An 18,818-nucleotide genomic window follows, 5' to 3' on the forward strand; every position below is an offset into this window, starting at 1 on the left:
CAAGAGGGATGCTGACTTTGCTTGACAAAGATGACTCTTCTGAAAAACTTAATAGACTTCAAAGGTAATTCTGCCAGAAGAGACCACACACAGCTCCTTGTCTGCCTCTGTAAGTATTACACCCAGAAAATGAGGATGCCATGGAGCTTGCTCTGGCTCTGTTTCAGAACGTTTTAGCCTCAAAAAATTGAGGCCCTTGTTCTTTGCTGCACCCACCTGGGTAAGGCCACTGCCACCCTGCACACTGAGGAGAGAGCAAAACCTCTCTGGTTGGTTGGTCTGCTTGGTTTCGAGGTTAGCTGCCCCAATGGCTCCTGTGTTATTTCTCATGCCGTGGGATCACTGGCCGGAGGGAAGGCTTCCAGAAGCATCCCCCTGTCCTCTGGGAAGGGCTACCCAACAACTGCTCATGTGTGCACTGGCCTGGCAGTGTGATGGATGCCTAACGGCTCGGCTGCCTATGGGGTTTTAGGCATGGATTTTAGAGGGTGGAGCTGCCTTCAGAAGGAGGTGTGCTCTAGAAGTCAGAGAGTGAGTCTCTGCTGGGCTTTGTACATTCTATCCACTTGCTGTTGTGAAGGAAATTTTTATTTTTGTCCAGTCAGGTGAAAATTTTTATTATCCCAGTGACGCTTCCAAGTTGTTGTGCACTTTTGAAGAGTGTTAAGAATTCCTGCTGACGCTTTTCCAGAGGGAAGCCATGCCCTATCACAGAGCCCTTTGCCTGGTCCTTCTAACGCTGTGCGGCATCCTGGTCCCTGCTGCCCTGGCAGGTAAGGAGCTATGTTTGCATTTGAAGACTGAAAGCATGGCAGATTTTTTCCTAAACTGCCTCTGTATCCTCTTCTTCTCCTATAAAGGTCCATAAGTATTTACTGAATTGTAATTGATTATTAGAGACTAGTTTTGGTATTGATGGCTGATGGTGATTAGGAGAATATTCTGTATCCCAAGATAAAGCTTCTGTTGGTGAAAAAGAAGATCATCCTTTGTAATTTATCCTTAGCAGAGCAGCAGCAGCACTTATGTGAGTATTGGTGGCAGTCGATCTGTAGACAGGTCAGTCAATGGGAGATGGAGTGCTCTCGGCAGCTCATTGGCCAGGCTCTGTCAGCTTTTAATAGCAAGAAGATACAATCAAAAAAAAAGAAACATTTTTCTTTGGCTAAAGCATGTATTTTCTGGTTTCTTCTATGCTTTCTACTCCAGAAGAGCACTTCAGCACCTACTGTAAGGAGAAATGTGGGGGTGTCTATGAAAACATTTAGGCTGTTCAGAAGCTGAGGTGTGGAACTAAGCAGGATTTTGTCTGGAGCTGGGTGTACTGAGGCAGGCAGCAGCACTGGGAAGGTATGTGACTCTGACTGGAGTTCAGTGAGAATGTGGGAATGGGAGTAGGTGAGAAACACCTGTTCTGTTTGGCACTGTTTGGTTAGGAGATGGTGGTCAGCAACTTCAGCATAAACTGCTCCTGCCTTTAGCCAAGGTCACAGCCAGCTTCAGATGCTGGTTGGACTGAGAGGAGCTGCAAAAAGTGAGGGAAAACTGACTTCCAAACTGACACTATAGTTGGGCTCTGAGCATATGAGTGGAAAGAGGCTCCTGTGAGGAACTGTTTCCCTTAAAGCATCTCTCTAAGTGGAGGTGAAGATGAAGGGATTGCTCAGGCCAAGATAACAGGCAAGAGCACAGTGCTTGCTTTCCATGTCCTGCTTTCCAAGACCTGGAGTCAAAGCTGAATCACAGTTTTTTTCCAGTTTGTTCTGAGCATCTTGCCTAGCAGAGACCCTGACAAGCTGTCTGGCTGTCTAGGTGAAGTTATTTTTTTTTAAAGGAGCTTTCATATGGGTAGGAGAATTGCTGCACCTAACTGGCACATATGTGGCTGCAATAACAGAATTACTGTAGCTGGTATTTTCCCCACAGATCCTCTTGTAGGACACCTCCTTGCTGGAAAGCCTTAAAATAACTAAGAAAAAGCACTAAAAAGTGATTGTTTTCCTTCTTGAACCCTAAGCTGTGATTTGTGTATAGTGGAACGTTAATAACGTAAACACAATTTCAGTTTATCTTGCTCATGCTCCCAGAAGCAGTGGCAGCACTCTTTCCCCAAACCAGGTAAGGTCTTTTCTTAACTAGTAACAGTCTTTCACTCTGGGTAAGAGGATTAATTTCCAGTGAAAAAATCACCTGCTTCCTCTCTGAGCCTAGATTTCTTTTATGCTGTTGTAAGTTTCCGATATTTGGTGATTGTTTGCTCTGCCCCCCTCTTGCCTGCTTTCCTGTGTCCTTGTTCTTGTCTTGGTGTTGCTGCCGTGGTTTGTACCTGTTGCTGCCTCCCTGTGTCACTTTGCTCCTGTGAAATACTCCCAAGTTCACTTGATTCCTTAGTGGGTGAGTCTTGCTAGTGCAGTGAGGCCCATAGCTCTTGAAGAACTTTGTAGTGGTGAATGCAGCATGTGGATCCTGGTTGTAGGAGAAACTCCATACCTCGTGGCATTTTAGAAGCTGAAGGCCTCTAAGAAATCTGACTTCAAAGCGGGACAAGCTGATGTGGTAAGCCATCTGAGGAGCAGAACGATTTTCTGCTGTGTTTGCAGAATTGCCTACCCCAGTACAGGGGTTTCTAGTGCACAGTGGATTTTTTTTTTCCTGCTTTTCACACTGTTAGAAAAGGAAATTTCCTGCCTTGTGCAGATAAAGAAGGGAAGGGCACAGACAGGCCTCTGCTCTTCATGCATACACATGCAGCCCTACCTTCCTGTAAACAAGTTTATTTAACATTCATCAGAACCACAGCGCTCCATGCTGCTCTACGCTCACACTCCCGATGCTCGCACATCACAGGCTGCCCTTTGTGCTCCCCATGAAGGCCTCTTTTCATCCCTGCCCTGGCCCTGTGCCTGCTGTGGCTACCTGGAGCTGGACAGCCTGTTGCTGGCCTCAAAGTTCACCCAGCTCCTGCCCTCTCATTTCAGAACCTCATACCAAATCCCTCCACAGTCAGCAGAAAAAGAGGGCTGCAGTTGATGCTGGCCGTGCAGACCCAGGGTCCAGAATGAGTCTTCTCTTCCTTGCTGGATATAATTTTATCAGAGTGGGGGACTCAGGGCTACCTGGTACTGAAAGGCTCAGGTAAGGGCTTAGGAGGTCAGCAAGACATGAAGAGTCTTCCTGGCAACCAAGATTCCTGTCTGAGTGTTGCAGTCAGAACATGTTGGGGCACTGGTGGGTTCCCCAGCCAGTCTAGTTTCCTGGTGAGGGCTCTGTGACTGGAGAAATCAGGAATTTCTTAGTTATTGATTTTCTTTTCTTTTATTCCACACACACACCACCCAACCCCCCATATCCTGACTGTCAAAGGTGGGGAAACAATTGACTTGAGGTACCAAGGAAGCAGAGCCAGATCAAAGGAATTTTTTGCACACCCAAATCTTCCCTGCTTTTGTTCTCTCAACCCAAGTGGCACGTAGGCCTAGAGTGCAGAAACATTGTGAAGAGTTGGATTTTATTTTGTTCTATCATAAAAAACTGTTTCAAGTCATGTGATGAATTCAGAGCTCCAAGTAAAAAGCTTTTACAAGGCCTTCCTTTGTGGATCGTATATATTTGATATCTGTGTTTGTGATGAGGGCTTCTTTGTTTTGAGCTAATGTGGGAATTGCAGTAGCACATCAGAATGCCTAAAGGAGAAACAGCAGCAGAGCAAGAGATGTGTTAAAGGAAAACATACAGGACAAGACCTTGTCCTAGGACATCTTTCTGTAGCAACTCGTACATGTTCATTCTCCACAGGAGAAACAAAGATGATTATGAAGCTTTTAAAGTTCAGATACTAGAATGTTAGAGGTAGTCAATAGGTTTTGTCAGGTGAATCTCTGAAAAAGAGGCAGTTGTTCCAACAGGTCTGTCCAGACTTACAGCAGGTGTTTGTAGACCACTGCTCTGTACCAGTGCTCCTTATAAATTACTACTATAAATTACAACTGCCAGCTAAGGGTTCTGGCTTAGAGGTAGAGGGTGTGCTCCAGAAAGCGACCTTTTCCCTCTCATCATAGTGGATGTAATGTGAAGACATAAACATTTGTAAGAATAAAAGCAGGTTCTGAAAAGGGTGTGAGCAAGTGGCGCTGGATGCCATGAAGTTGACCTGTGAATTGTTCTGACTGAAGAAGCTGTGTGCAATGATCAGGTTACAGTGGGTGCCTTTCCCTATTTACCAGGGCTACTGAGCATCTCTGTGCTATTGAGGTGCTCACTTCCGTCACTGTAAGCATAAAGGTGTGACTCAGTGGAGGAGGAAAGTCACAGGATCACAGGATATTAGGGCTTCGAAGGGACCTCTGGAGATCTTCAAGTCCAACCCTCCTGCCTGAGCCTGTCATCTCCTAGTGACAAGTTGTAAGGATGATGAGAAGCTGAAAGCAGCTTGTGTGAGGAAGAGTATTAGTCCCTGGTGGCTGATCTCCATGAATGAAGATGCTAGGCAGCCACATCTGCCAACCTTGAGATCTTGCAGAGTCTGCCTTTGAGGAGGTTCTAATTTCTGGGGGGTGACTTGAAGGATCCTTCAGATATGATTGGTTTCTTTGAGATCTATCACTTACAGAGACCTTTCCAGTCTTTCAGCCAGTGAGCATCTGGGGTGTGGCTACCATGTCAGTGTACTGGCAGCTCACCCCACCTCCTTTGCACTGTAACAGTGTCAGAGCTGAAATACCCCCACACCGACAATAACCAGGCTAGCTCAGTCTGGAAGCAAATGAAAGCTGTATTTACAAGAAGATCTACAATCTACGATGAAATGCAATGAATAGGTACAAGTATACACTATTCACAACATTTACAAATATGTATGATCAATAGAAAAGCACAGCCAAGCTCCCTTTGCTTCCCCCAAGGGGCCTCCCCTGAGCCCGCCCTGGAAGAAGGCAGAGAGTCAAGAATCAGAGAGGCTGTTAGACTTAGCTTGCCAAGGTCAGAGTTATCTTCAGCCAGAAAAGAAGCAGCAGACAGACAGAAAAACCGAGCGAGCAAGCCAAGTCCCCGACTCAGACTGCCCCAACTTTGTTTTGGGAGAGATTCTTAAACATTTCTACCTCTCCAATGGAAGTGCTTAGAATAATCATTATTTTGCTTTCTTACACCCAGTAGTGACTTATTTACATTCTTTTGCTTTCTCTGCTTGAAGTTGTGAAGAAAAATTAAAGAAAAATTAAAACCATTACAGCATTGCAGCAGCAGTTTCATCAAGTTGCATTTGGTGTCATCTCTTCTAGAGCTTGCTGAAGTCCTAGTGGGCTGCTGCATTGTTCAGAAAGCTGGTGGTGTGTGTTTTCATCCTGTGGTAACTCTGGTGGGTTTTTTTCCCCTTTTCCTGGCCTCAGTTGTAACTAACTTGTGCCAGAGAGAGGGAGCATACATGGTGCAGTGTAGCTGTTTCCCTGAAATAAGGGAATTTGTAGTGTCAGTCCGGGAAGGAAGAGGAGCCATCTTCCTCCTGGCCTGTTGCAAAACACTGAAATAAATATTTGATATCCGTTTTTTCTAGGTTCCGTCTTTGCACTGGAAAACTCCCAATAACTGAGATTTTTCCGTGTCTTTCTCTTTAGTGCTCTCAAACTGTGATTTTACCAAGTGGATTTTAGTGGTAGTCTGTGGAGCAGCAGTAGCCTTTCGTCTGTGCTCTAGTGCCAAGGCACGGTTAGTGCTGGGGAAGACCTTGTTTGTGCCATGGGCACGTGAACTTTCTCTGCCTTCATAGCATCAAGTACTGAGGCATGACAGCTCGACAGTGGTGGGGTTATGTCAGCAGCCTGGTAGTCTCTCCATGTGCCCACCTGCTGCCCCTCCTGAGTCACTCCAGGGCAAACAAACCACATGAATGCACCAGGTGGGTTTTCTCAGAGATGGGACTGGTCCTAAGACTGCTGTCAGCACAGCTACTGCCTGGCTGTCACCTAGATGTTAAGCACCTGACGTTGTGATGGATATGTTTTGAGCATGTTTCTTGGTAGTTTTTAATTTCTACAAAATTCTTGGGCAAACAGAAAAACCATGTGTTACTTTGGTATTTGGTTTACAACCCTCAGTTGCACCCCCACTTGAGCTTGTGACATGTTTGGGTCTTGCACAAGTGAAAAATGCCATGACCTGTCCCAAGGCAGTAGAAATCCTGTGCAACTTGGCCTTTCCCCATGAAAGGCTGCTGCCAGGTCTGGAGCTGTCACTTGAAGAATCTGTTCAGGTACATGGAACATGTCCCCCTTTCTGCAGTCAGAAGCTTTTTGGCACCTAACACATGCTCTGTTCATCCCCCTCAATTTTTTTGGTTTTACCAAAGGACTGAAATGGAACTGTGGCACTTAATGCTGCTCCTTTGGAGATCCACCACCCTCAGCCAGCAACAGCTCACTGGGACTATCAGGGTACTTGCAGGGGAAGCAGCTGCCACTTCTTGGGTTGTGAAAGAAACATGGTGATGTGTGGGCAGAGGTGGATGGGTAGTTGGTCTTCTCAAGTGGGCAGGAACGTAGGCATCTGAGGACACAAAGTGTTAGTTTAGGAGGGAAGCTTAAAGGCTTCTCTTGGAAAGAAAAGTGCTGGTTCCAAAGCAGCGTGCATGACTTCTGCTTGAGAGCTGGCATCTCCTGTTGGCATGGCACTAGACCTGTCCAGGAGGAGTTGTGTCTCCCTTTGTTGAAGCCCCATTACAGTTACACTGCAAACGCATGTTTAGCGCACTCTGGTCTTTCTGTGACAGTGAACTAAAAGCAGATTTTCATCAGATGAGGAGGGTTAATTAAATACATATCCAGAAGCCATTCAGGACTGTATTCAGGTCTTGTCATTTCGATCATAAAATCACTGAATTATTTTGACTGGATAAGACCTGTAAGATCATTGAGTCAAACCATCGACCTGACACCATGATGGCTGTTAAACCATGTCCCAAAGTGCCATGTCCACATGTTTCTTGGAACACTTTTCAGGGACGGTGACTCCACCTCCCTGGGCAACTTACTCCAATGCCTGATCATCATAAACAAATTAAACTGTTTCCCTTTGACTTGGCCATCAGAAATCAGCTCTGTGCCCTGCTTAGAGAACTACTTCCCCCCTGCCCTGCAGGAATTGGATTCACTGGGGACAGGAGAGAACTTTTCAGAGTCTGGTTAGAAAAAGCCTGTGCTCTACAACTGGAAGGGGTGGTACTCCCTTCTCATCTCTTTGAGAACTGGGTGTCAGGAAGAGGCTGTCCCTGATAGAGATCCCTTGGTCAGGTGTGAGGGTACACCCAGCATGTCTGGCTTTGGAGGGGAAAAGAGGATTGGCAAATGCAACAAGGAGGTCCTCCCAGTATGCTGTTCTTCTGCCACATGGGAAGGACTGCAGTGTTGGTGCTGGCCTCTGATTCAGTGACCGCAAATACACCACATGTGTGAGGACAAGGTATCCACTGCTGCTCCCAATTTCTCACCAGGGTAGATCAGCCAGCCAAAGTGAGCTGGTGTTGCTGCCTGGCTTCACTGGCACAGACCTCACACTGGGGACTTTCTTGTCTCTGTTACTGCTTATTGGGCCAGAGTTAAACCTGTCAGCTGTCTTTGCTGAAAATCCTGTAGCTTTTATAGCTGTAGCAAGAACTTTGCAGAACTAGCCTAGAACCTCATTGTGTTCCTGAGTCTGCAAGCAGCCTCAAATAGCTCCAGCGACAGTGGGAGCTACTCTTCAATGTGAGCCCTGCAGTAAGTCCTGTTAGCGTCTTTGTACAGGCAGCAAAGGTGAGTGTTTTGGTGTGGATCCTCCTGTTCCTTGCAGGGCTTCTACAAAGGAAGGCAAAGCATGAGGAGACCAAAGCATGGTGGAGCCCATTAGTGGGGTTCTTCAGCTCATTCTTCTCACACAAAGTGCTAGCTGCCTGTCCAGAGGCAAGAAGGATTCCACGTATTTAAAGCTGGGACTGGCATTGCCAAGATGCAGCTACCTCTTGCTGGGCCAGGGAGAACCTGGAACAAGTCTTTTGAGTGCCCCTGGTATACCTAGAAATACTGTGCCAAAGCTGGGGTGTTGTTACCCCAGGGAGCCCAGGCTGCTTGCTCCAGCTCCCTTGAGCCATCTTTCTCAGCACTCATAACCATCGAGGCAATTGAAGTGGGCTCTGGAACTGGATGCTGTTCTTTTTTCTCCTTCCTTCAGCTTTTTTTTCCCCATCCCAGTGCAACATTCCCAGCGGTTTCCTCAGGGAGCTGTGGAATGTCTCCTGCTCCTGCTGGGGTCCAACTGAACAAGCCATGCATTGAGAGGGAGCACTGGGCTCAGCCACACGAAGACAGGCTCTGGTTTAGTCCCTGACCCCACAGTGGGAAGAAATAACAGGAGGTGAATAGTAACATCAAACAGATGTCGGCTTTTATCCCTGGAGGTGGGGCAGAGGGAAGCTGAGGTTCTGAGACTGTGATCTAGGGGATCATGTTGCCAGCGCCTCTGGCTTCCTACACTGTGGAGGCTGTTGGTGCTGGACAGAAAGGATCTGAGATGCTGTGAATTTGGCCAGTGCAGGTGGCTGGGTCGCCTCTGTCGCAGGCATGTGACAGCTGCTCCTGGTCCAGTCTCATGGGCACCCATGAGCAAACTGGCTGTGAATGTTCATGCAAGTTCATGCACACAAGCAGAGGTCCTACAGTTGGGAGGAGCAATCTGTTGTCCCGTGTGTGCTGTGTATACACCAAGTTCCCATGAAAGCCTGTGACAACCTGGTTTCACCCCAGGGCACAGGCACTGCCTTTGGCTGCCCTGGGTGTTGGTGTTCTGCAGAGCTGGTGTCGTCCCTGACAAGAGCTCTGTCCCACTGGCTTCCTCATCCCTCAAGTCATCCTCCACCCAAGGCTGGGCACTCATCTGGCAGCTGGAGTCCAGGAACCTGCTGACCTGTGGCTCTTCTGAGTGACTGCAGTCACCAGCAGCCTAGACAGGGCTACCCATGCCCATGAGTGACTGTCGATGCTTGTCTCCCAGCAGAGTACCCTCAGGACCCTGTCCCCACCTTTTGGAACGAGCCACCCGAGCTGCCCTCTGGAGCTGGCCCCTTCGATGCTGCCACCACCACCACAGCCCGAGTCTCGGATGCCACTGCTTTCCCCCTGTACACCTCCAAGCTGGAGCCCGAGGACACCACGCACCTGCACCGGATGGATGCTGGGGACGGTAAGTGGCTGCACGAAGGGCTGCCCGCAGGTCATTCCACAGCAGCTTGGGAAGTCCTCATTGCAGGTTTGCTTTTTTGTGGGCCTGTCATCTCCCCAGAGGTGGCTTATCCCCAGCCATGCTGCTGGAGGGGGAAAGGAACCTCTATCACCTGCTCAGGGAAACTTCCCTGCAGTAAAGCCTCTGCTGTGGAGTGCTTGCTAGCCGTAGAGCAGCTGCCAAGGCCTTTCTTCTTACCCCAGCTCTGACTCATCACAGTAGGTACCTGCACAAAGTGTTCTGAGCATGGGCATGGGTCTCCAGGGTAAGAGCTCTTTAAGAGGGGAGCGTAAGTGCCTTGACAGCCCTGAAATACAGCAGGTTCCTGTTGTGATGTGGTTCTGCAACAAGCAAAATGACTTTTGGTTGCAGGTGTTAGCAGGACAGCTGAGTACCAAAGACCTGCTTTGTGCCAGCTGTGCTTGTAACCAGGAGCTGGCTAAGGAAGCAGTGGCTGGCTCCAGCTCCTACCCAAGGGTTCAGTGCTGCTGGGACACAGACACCTACCTCAGCTGTGTAGGGACATGAGAACAGGACCACTAGTGCAAGTAGTTCCAGGGCAAGAGTGTTACTTGATGACTGGGAAATGCTGGGTGTGAGGTGATCCCCATAACCCTGCCTGTCTGGGACTCACCAGTTCTGTTGACTTCAAGCTACCTTATTCTCTGTCCCTGCAGGCTCGCTGGGGCCCGGAGCCATTGGTGCCATTGTCATCGCCTCCCTGCTGGGTACATCTGTGCTTGTGGCCTTGGTTGTCATCACACTGAGAAAGTTCTCGGCTTCTTAAACTCAATAAAAGATTTTTCTGTAACACAACTCACCTGCCTCCTGCTCCCCACCTGTCCAGGCCCCCTGGGGAAAAATGTTGCTGTGGATGCAGCAAAGGGTGCTCCAGCCTCTGCACTTAGAGGCAAAGCCACAGCATCGCAAAGGGCTCTTTGCTCTCAGTGTGCAGATCTCCTGGATGCAGGTGGACCCAGCAAGCTCGACCATGGCAGCCAAAATCACACACCCCTCCAGTCAGGAGGAACCTGCAGTTGGCAACAGCTCTCTTGGTCTAGCCTGGGTGGCAGTATCAGTGTTGGGCATCCCCATGCACTGCTTTCCTTGGAAGAGTTGTCCAGTTGGTGTGAACCACCCCAATACTTCCCTGGCCTCACTTCACCCCGTGTTCCATGTGCAGCCCCACTTCCACCCTCTGTGTCTGGGCCAATTGCCACCTCCCTGCAAACCTCCCCCCCCCCCCATCACACTGGAGGGAACTCAGGAGGAGGAAGAAGATGGAGGCGTGTTGCTTTGGTGCTGGGTTTCTCAGCTATATTTCATTACACAGAAAAACGAGACAAGAAGCTCCTCTCAGTTCACTGAGGCAGACTGGTGGGGGCTGGGGGGCCTCTGGCCCCAGCTTGTGGGCCCCAGGCCTGGCCCTGTACAACACTTGAGACCACTGAAACGGAGGCGTGCGGGGCTGGGTCTGAGGAAGTAACACTGGATGACACTTGGTGCCTGAAAATGGCACAGTCTGTGCCTAGGGCCTGGAGTCCTAAAACATCACAACAGAGCAAGAGGGTCTGAGGCGAGTAACAGAGCTTGGTGGGTCTTGGGACAGTGCACAGCAGCTCTGGGATCTCCTTCTCCTACCTCATGAAAAAAAGCAGTGAAGAACCAGTGTTCTGGTACTGGGGAACCTGGGTCTGCCCCTCCACTACCAACGGAGCTGTTTCCGACTGGTAAAGGAGCATTTCTGTGATGCAAAAAACATCCCGGGTTGCCTGTAGGGCTGTTGTGCCTGGACTCGGCTGGTTGCTGGGCTGTAAAGATGGAGGACCTGGGTGGTGATGATTTATTGGAGCTTTAAGGAATTGCTAGATGCAGTTTGGCTAGGGAATTTCTGGCTGCTGCAAGATCTGCACCCTGAGCCAGAGCTGTGGTTGTACTCAGGTAATTGTGGGATGCTGCTGGGGGATCTGACTTCGGGTCTCCACAGATAAAGTACCAAACTGGGTGCTGTAGTCCGTTCCTGACCCCCAGCTCTGGGCTGGGTGCTGGCAGGTGGCCAGGAGCCTTTGGCTGGTGTGAGCTGTCTAGGGCCCTCTCTTGGAGTGCTACTAGTGGCCAGGGTAGGTACAGCCCTGCTGGCTGTTGTCATAGCCTGATGTAGTGGTACTGAACTAGACCTGAAGGTGAACCCCCTTGCTGTCCCTTCACTGCTGTGGCTCCCACCAGTTTGAACCTGGGGCCTGGCTGTAGCTCCCTCCCAGTTCAGGGTGACTTTTGGCTGGCTGTGCCAGCCCCAGCCTCAGCCTCACACTGCACACCCTACATGTAACCTGGGCCCAAAGACCAGCTCTAGTGCAGTGCTCCAGAGCCTTGCTCCAGGAGCTTCCAGTGTCCTGCTTTCTCCCCATGCCACCATCACCATGGTTATACTCTTCCACTCTGTGGCTGGTACCTGGTGCCATCAGCAGGCACCTGCTCTCCATCCCCTTGAGTACAACCATGGCACCACTGGAGCATAGATCAGTGCAGGCCACAGTGCCTGGAAGACTCCTTTGCAGTGTTACAGAGAGATGTGGAAGAATTCATTTCCCTGTTGGATGCTGGCCACAGCTTGGCACCAGCTTGTAGCAAAGGGGCTGTGACCATGTGTGGCACTGTTCAGAGCAAGGCTCATGAACAACAGGTAGCTGCCGTGGGTCCATCCCCTGACTAGTCTTGGTGCTGTGCCCTGGGCTCCATGCGATGCTCAGAGCCACAGCTGGAAGGAGCGATGATCCGGTTCCACAGGGGGTTGGTGTATGTACACGGAGGTGAGCCTTTGAGGGAGCTCATGCGTGCAGGCTGTGCACGTGGCTGGGTGCTGTGGGTTACAAGCATGCAGGCAGGAATCACTGGGTCTCCCACAGCCTGTGGGACAACAGCTTCTAGAGTATTGTCACTTGTATGCTGTGTGGCAGCCTGGGTCTGCTGGTGCTCCCATGGTACATGGTGGTGTGTGGGGAAGTGCTGGCATGGCTGCCCTGCTCTTTGCCTCAGCAGCAGCAAAGACAATGCCATAGAACTGGGAAAGGCTGTGATGCCAGGCTTCTGCAGGGGGATGCTGTCTGTGGAAGAAGGGGTGAGACATGGGTCAGGACCCAGATGTGCTCCAAGGCGTTCAGGAGGGCAGAGATGTTGTTCAGGACTGGCGAGGTTGGGCTGTTGGTGGAGCAGTGCTGGCTATGGAGCATTTGACTGGAAGCGGATGGGAGGGTCTGCCCCTAAGAATGGGCCCAGCAGCCTCACAGTAGGGCTGGGGAGATGGAATTCCTGGGGCTCATCCCAGCCTGGTTCCAAGGGGTTGTGAGAGAGGTGGCAAGACAGCTCCTCTGCTTCAGTTTCTACCCCTGTGAGGTGTCGCTTTAGGAGGGCCCCAAACTCAAAAGGTAGCGATGAACTGGAGGTGCTCAAACTGGGTGGCATTAATTGCTTAGTTACATTATTGGCTGCATGCCTTTTCTAAGCGGCCTGAGCCAGCCCCAGCTAGCACATGTGCAGGGAAAAGGATCAGCTGGCCAGCCTGGTGGCCTTCAGGCTGTGTCCATTTGGCTCATGCTCTTTGGGACTTTACAGAATACCTGGAAAGGGGTTGTTTTAGCTGGTTCAGAGTGCTGATCTCCAGGAAAGGATCGGTGCTCCAGGAAGCATGGCAGGGAGCCAGGAAGTCTGTTCAGGGGTGCATGTGCCTGGTCCAGCACACTAGGTCCTGCACCATGACCCACGGCACCACTGGCATATTCTCCCAGCTGGCGGTCTCTGTCCTCTCCCAGAGGCACTCAAGACACTCAGGGATGTTAGTGGTCACTGGCGGTTTCTACTGCCCAGTTTCCTCCGCTGGCTGTCATCTGACTTGTGCACCCGGAAGCACTCCTTCAAGTTCTGAGCTCGGATTTTGGGGTTCAGGATCTCCTCCCCCATAGAACTGGGGAACCAGCCCCTCTCCTGGTCGTGAAGACGCTCCCCAAATATCCAGCCTGAGCAGAGACAGAGACAGGCGTAAATGGGGAAGGACTTGCCCTTGCTCCTGTGCTGCGACAATTGTGCTAAAAAGAGCCTACAGAGCTGGCAGTGCTTTTGAGAAGCTGCTCAGGCCTGTGTTGGAGTGGACCCAGTTTGTAAATCTAGCCAAGGAGGCTTGCTCGCCTTCACAGTACTGTGTTCAGACAACTGGCTCAAAGGCTGCCAGCAGAAAGCAGTTGCTGCTGCCACTGTGCCCTCCGCTGCCCCTGGTGCCACAGGAGTGGTCCCTAGCAAAGACCCAACGTGACCAAACCTACTAGCATGACCTGGAGACCAGGACCAGATGGCTGCAAAGCATCATCAAGGTAAGCACAGCCCTGGGTTACTCCCCGGGTGGCTGTGCCAGCCCTGCCATAGCCCACAGCTGCTGCCAGGGTGGCTGTGCTGACTCTGCCACCACGCAGAGCAGCCTGGATTTGCTAAGTGCTAGGAGGCACTTATATCCTGCTGTGAGGTTTCTCGGCTGTGATGCTAATGCAAGGGTCTCTCTCCCTGGCCAGAGGGCCCACCCTTGTCTGCTCAGCAGCCACCTGCCTAGAGCAAAGCCCTCCCAAAAAGCAAAGAAACGCCCAGCCCCATCCCATCCCCTGTACCATCATCTGTCTTGTCCAGGATGTTGAGGACGTCCGCTAGTTCTAAGGACAGCTCATCTGGCTCCTGGGCCAAGTAAGGGTGGACACACTGGATCTGCGGGCAGTCTGCCAGGGAACAGGGCGAGAGTGAGAGAAGGACTGGGACAGACCTTGCTGTAGTACAGCATGACACAGCCCGTGAGCTCTGCAAATGGTCTCATCTGGTAAGAAACCTCTCAGAGGCCAAGGGGTGCCCCAGGCATAGGTGTGAGCTAGAAAATATCAACATGGGAAAGCCTACTGTAGTGCCACCCATGAGCAGGAAGGGAGAGTGCTGGTACAGCCCAGCCCACGCTGGAGGGGAGCAAGGCCAGGGCCAGGCCCAGAGACAAGGGGATTTTGATGGGGTAAACATAAAGGGAGCCCAGGGAGAGGGTTCCCTTTCAGCTTGGGGCTGGAATGAAAACAGAGCAAAATAAGGCATAAAGGGAGCCCAGAGAGAAGGTTCCCTCTCGCCTTGGGGTTGGAATGAGACCAGGGCAGAATAAGATGCCCTGGAGTAGTGGTGAAGAGCTCCTGGTTCAGGTGCCGTGTCTCTTACCAACAAGCCTGGATGTAAATGAGACAAACTTGGTTCTCCGGTTCGGGGCCAGTGAAATCATCCAGCGCTTCATTTCACTCCTGTATAGGGAAGACCAACCAAGGCTGTGAGTGTGAGACTGTCAGGTACGTAGGCTCCACTACCATAGGTGAGTGTATATAGGGTGCACTGGTGTCAGCGAGCGTGTAGAGGGTGTGCTGGTGTCAGTCCAGTTATCCTACTGAGCCAGTCCTGGGCTCCTAATTGCTCCTCTCACAACCTCTTCCCTGCCTGCCCCTCAGGGTCCCAAACTCACCGGTGATGCTGTGCTTCCCTCTTGTACACACTAGTTGAGAGGTCACACATGGCACAGTCCCTGGGCCCCACTGCACAGGCCTGGCTTGCTGCAAGGCCACAAGGCTGGCAGTTCTTATGAAGAGCAGGATCCCTTTTCGGTGAGCAGCATGGCTGCGGAGCACCAGCAGCAGGGCGGGGGGCCTGGCATCCTCAGAGCCCTGACCAGCAAAGGCAGCTCCTGGTGGGTCAATGGCAGTAATTTTTCTTGGAGAAAAGCAGTTAGGGGAACCTTTTATTTCCCACAGCTGCTGTGCGGAAACATTTAAAGGGCAGAGCTGATGAATTCCTTTGCAGAGGAATGCTGTGACATTCCAAGAGTCCTGCTTGCTTGGCAGCTGGTGAGATGAGAGACCTGTGTGAACACAGCACCGCATCCAGCACGCTGCTATGCAAAATGTGAGTCTACAGCAGGAGGGTGAAGATTTCTCAGGTGCTACAAAAGCCCCAGGCCTGGTGCTCCCTCAGACCTGCTTTGGAAGGGGGCAGCTCATCTTCACAAGCTCCAGCTCTTGCCTGGAGGACCAGCTGTGCTCCTGGCCCTGAGGGAGCCAGAACTTTCCACCTGCTTAGATGGTGGTTTTAAAGCCTGAACTTGACACACATCTAAAGCCACTGGAATGTCTTCTGGGAGCAGAGAGGCCTAAAAGGGAGATATGAAGGACAAGTGCTGGCAGGCTGATCTGCAGGGCTGGGAATACCTTCTGCTTCGGGGATAAAGCATAATGCCAAGGACCAGTGAAAACACCCGCAGCTGCAGGATGAATACAGCCCCTCATACTATGAAGATGTGCAGGATGAGGACCCTGTGCACTAAGGCTTGGTAGAAGGAGATCAAACCAAGGGTCTTGCTGTGCTTGTAGCTCTGCCTGCAAACGAGCCTTGCACACAGCTCCTCACTCCAGTCCTGTCCCTAGCTCCTCTCAGCCTGCAAGGTGCCCACCTGCACAGGTCCTGTGCCTAGGACCAGCTGTGTCCATATGTACTGCCAGCTCCTGGCAGAGCCACCCAAGCTGCCGCCAAGCAGGTCATCACTGCCATATGGGTCAGAGCTGGGCATTGTTGCAAGAGCTGTGGAACAGATGTAGTCTCCATTTGACACTCACTTAACTCTTCTAATTCTTCAGTTTTCCAGTTTGTGTCCAGTACTGCCCCAATCATCCCTGCAACTCTGAAACAGCAGCCTTCAGCAATTGTTACATCACATTTCAGCACACAAGATCTGTTGACAAGCCATGTGATGCATCATATGCTCACTGTGGCCATCTAGAAGGTGGGACAGGATAAGGAATCACAGAACTAAAATTGCCTCCCCTGAGCTGAGGCAAGCTCTGGCCTGGTTTATCATTCTCTGCCCAGCAAAGTCTCACAGACGTCAGACGTGCGTTTGCCCTGCATAACGTGACTGACATCTCTATTTTCAGTAGAGGTAAGCTGCAGTCACATGTCTGGGGAGAAGATGCAGATGCTTGCTATGCTTGGGACTCATCTTCTTGATGCTGCACTGTGCTGGAGGGTCAGGATGCAGGCCCTCCTGACTGCAGGTAGGACAAGGTCCCAAGTGGGGCTGGTGTCCATTAAGGGATATGAATGTGGAATGCTGGCCTACTGAAAGCAAAGTCCCATCAAGCTGAGGGTGCACATTATCTCTAGCAGCTTTTTATATGATGGAATACATAAAACTGTAATAGCATAGATGCTGTACCTAGAAAATGTGGGCCTGGGAAGGCTTGGGTCAATGAGAAATCTGTGCCCTGAGTTCCAAAACAATCAGGTCTGTGTTAGCACACCTGAATCATTTGCCCAGTCTGAGCCTGTTGGAGCCTCAAGTGAAAAATTAGTGAGCCAAACAAACCTGTATCCAGGGAAGCAAGGCAGACCCAAGCAGCAGAAGAGTTGTGCAAGATCGACATTGGCTGTGGAAGATGCTGAGGAACAGGCCTCCACCTTTGTATACAAGCATGAGCTGCTTTGCTTCACAGGACTGGTCAGACACAGCCTTTATCTTTGTGAGTGACTCAGTGAGTGCTGGAGGGTGCACAGCATTCATCCTCCTTGATTTTATGTTCTGAACATGTAAATCATAGAATCGTTTTACCTAACTACCAAGTCTGGTGCTAAAGCTTAGCTGGCCCCCATGCAGGCAGGGTGCTGCCTTGCATGTGCATAGAGAGAGTGCAGTTCTGGGTGTCAGTGGGGTGACACTTGTACTTACTGGGATGATGCTTTCAGCATGTAGCTGGCCTCCCGGTCATCCGCATTCTCCAGCAGCCTCAAGATGAAGACGTTGGCCAAACTCTGCCCCTGGTCTTCTAACTCCTCTACCCGAAGAAGCCCCCGGGGAGCTGAGTCAAACACTTGGTACTTGTCCCTGGGAGAGGTTAGAGAAGAGATTAGGAAAAGCTGCAGTTATCCCAGGAGACTTTGGCTTTCAACCACCCAGAACTGTACTGAGGACACAGACCAGGAACTGCTGCATGGCAGGAAGTAAAGAGAAGTCCTTGCTCTGCCTTAGGTATCCCACATGACCCAAAACAAGTTGCTTGCTCAAATGGCTCAAATGTGAGGCTTAATTCATTCCTATTTGTGAAATGCCTCTGTGTTTTCTGGATACAGGCTGCCATAGAAGCAAAATATTTCCAGGCACACAGACACTGCGACGACATGTTTATTGGAAACGCCGGACTGGCAAGATGCTCCCTACCGGTGAGCCCAGTTAATGCTACAAAGACTGCGCTGTTGTCTGGGACCTGTCTGTTTGTGCTGCTGTATTTCACTAATTTCTAGTTGCACGGGCACTAGTCCTAAGCATGATGCTGTTCTCCTTCTCCTGAGGCAGGTTACACCATGTCAAAATAACTGGTAGACTAAATGCATACTGCTCCCTGCTGCTCAAATTTTCTAGCCTAAGGTTAACTGACTAAATCTGAGCTGTTCTTCTTGCAGCAATGAGTCAAAAATCACTCTTTCCCCAGAAAGACAGGCCTTCTGGTTCAGCCCACCAGTTGACGTATCTCACTGCCAATCTGGAGCAACTGGTGAATGAATGCTTGCTTATCCTGCTGGGAGACCTGGCCTGGAATCTGTTAAAGTCCTATTTGCCATCAGTTTTCAGCTGAAGAAAGCTGTGCCACCCATGAGGAGTCAACTGCACTCAAAGGCAAGGCGACTGGTGGGGGGCATAAAGGTCAGCCCAGGATGCCCTCCCAATGCCTAGGAGACAGGACAGGGGCACAGTGTCACAGCTTGGTTAAGCCCAGGGGCATATGGGACTAATCAGGTGCCCCATGTGCTACCCAAACATTGCACTCACCCAGGGATTTGCCGGCAAATTACCAGCAGATCATTGAAAAGGAACAAGTAGATTTCTCTGAAGAGTTTCTTGGTGCGAAGTGTCCGTGATGTCTTTGGACCATTCATTTGCTGCAATTCTCCCTGCTTTAGCAGCCAGCGGGAGTGAGAGATGATGGGCACAGACTAGAAGTGAGGGAAAGATGGCAAAGATCAGGAGAGCAGCAAAACACATGGGCTTATGCAGTCAAGATGCTGAAAGTAACAGGAGATGTGGAGGAAGGGTAAGTGAACTCCCATCAGCACATCTTGCACTACAGAGGATGGAGCAGAGCTGGACACAGAGGGCAGTGTGCTCTGCCATCTACAGCACAGTGTACAGAGCTCAGATGGACACAGCAGGGGCCTGAGAATGAACCAACACTCAAGGATGGCGATGCCAAAGGCTGGGTTTAAACACCAGGTTATGCCCTACACAGATTGATCTGTCTGTAGGAGCTCCCATGTCTTGTTACTTGGGCTGAGCCTTTCTGGCTTGTGAGACTAACTTTAAAAAAAAAAAAAAAAGTGTATTTGGACTTTTGGCTACAACCCCCCCCCCATATTAAATGGTTATATCTGGATGGGTCTTTTCCCGCCTGAGGAGATACTATCCATGCAGCCACAACAGTGAGTTTTATCACACATAGTGTTAAACCAAGAACACCGCTTCCAGT

General features: G+C 50.6%; 2 protein-coding genes across 2 annotated transcripts in view; one reads left to right on the forward strand and one right to left on the reverse strand.

Moving 5' to 3' along the window:
* Positions 1 to 688: 688 nt before the first annotated feature.
* SNORC (secondary ossification center associated regulator of chondrocyte maturation) lies at positions 689 to 10,033 on the forward strand. Its single transcript, XM_054386261.1, has 3 exons — positions 689 to 773; positions 9,019 to 9,207; positions 9,924 to 10,033. The coding sequence occupies exons 1-3, from the start codon at positions 701 to 703 to the stop codon at positions 10,031 to 10,033; spliced, it is 372 nt and encodes a 123-aa protein (XP_054242236.1). The 5' UTR covers positions 689 to 700.
* A 3,053-nt stretch (positions 10,034 to 13,086) lies between these two features.
* Positions 13,087 to 18,818, reverse strand: part of NGEF (neuronal guanine nucleotide exchange factor) — a 39,280-nt gene continuing 33,548 nt past the window's right edge. Inside the window, exons 11-15 of the mRNA XM_054386178.1 lie at positions 18,125 to 18,288; positions 17,027 to 17,182; positions 14,479 to 14,558; positions 13,899 to 14,003; positions 13,087 to 13,259 (exon numbers count right to left, since the gene is read on the reverse strand). Coding sequence (XP_054242153.1) covers positions 13,087 to 13,259; positions 13,899 to 14,003; positions 14,479 to 14,558; positions 17,027 to 17,182; positions 18,125 to 18,288 — 678 coding nt within the window. The remainder of the gene's footprint in view (positions 13,260 to 13,898; positions 14,004 to 14,478; positions 14,559 to 17,026; positions 17,183 to 18,124; positions 18,289 to 18,818) is intronic.

This window comes from Indicator indicator, chromosome 13 (genome assembly GCF_027791375.1).
Source record: "Indicator indicator isolate 239-I01 chromosome 13, UM_Iind_1.1, whole genome shotgun sequence".
Lineage (NCBI taxonomy): Eukaryota > Metazoa > Chordata > Aves > Piciformes > Indicatoridae > Indicator > Indicator indicator.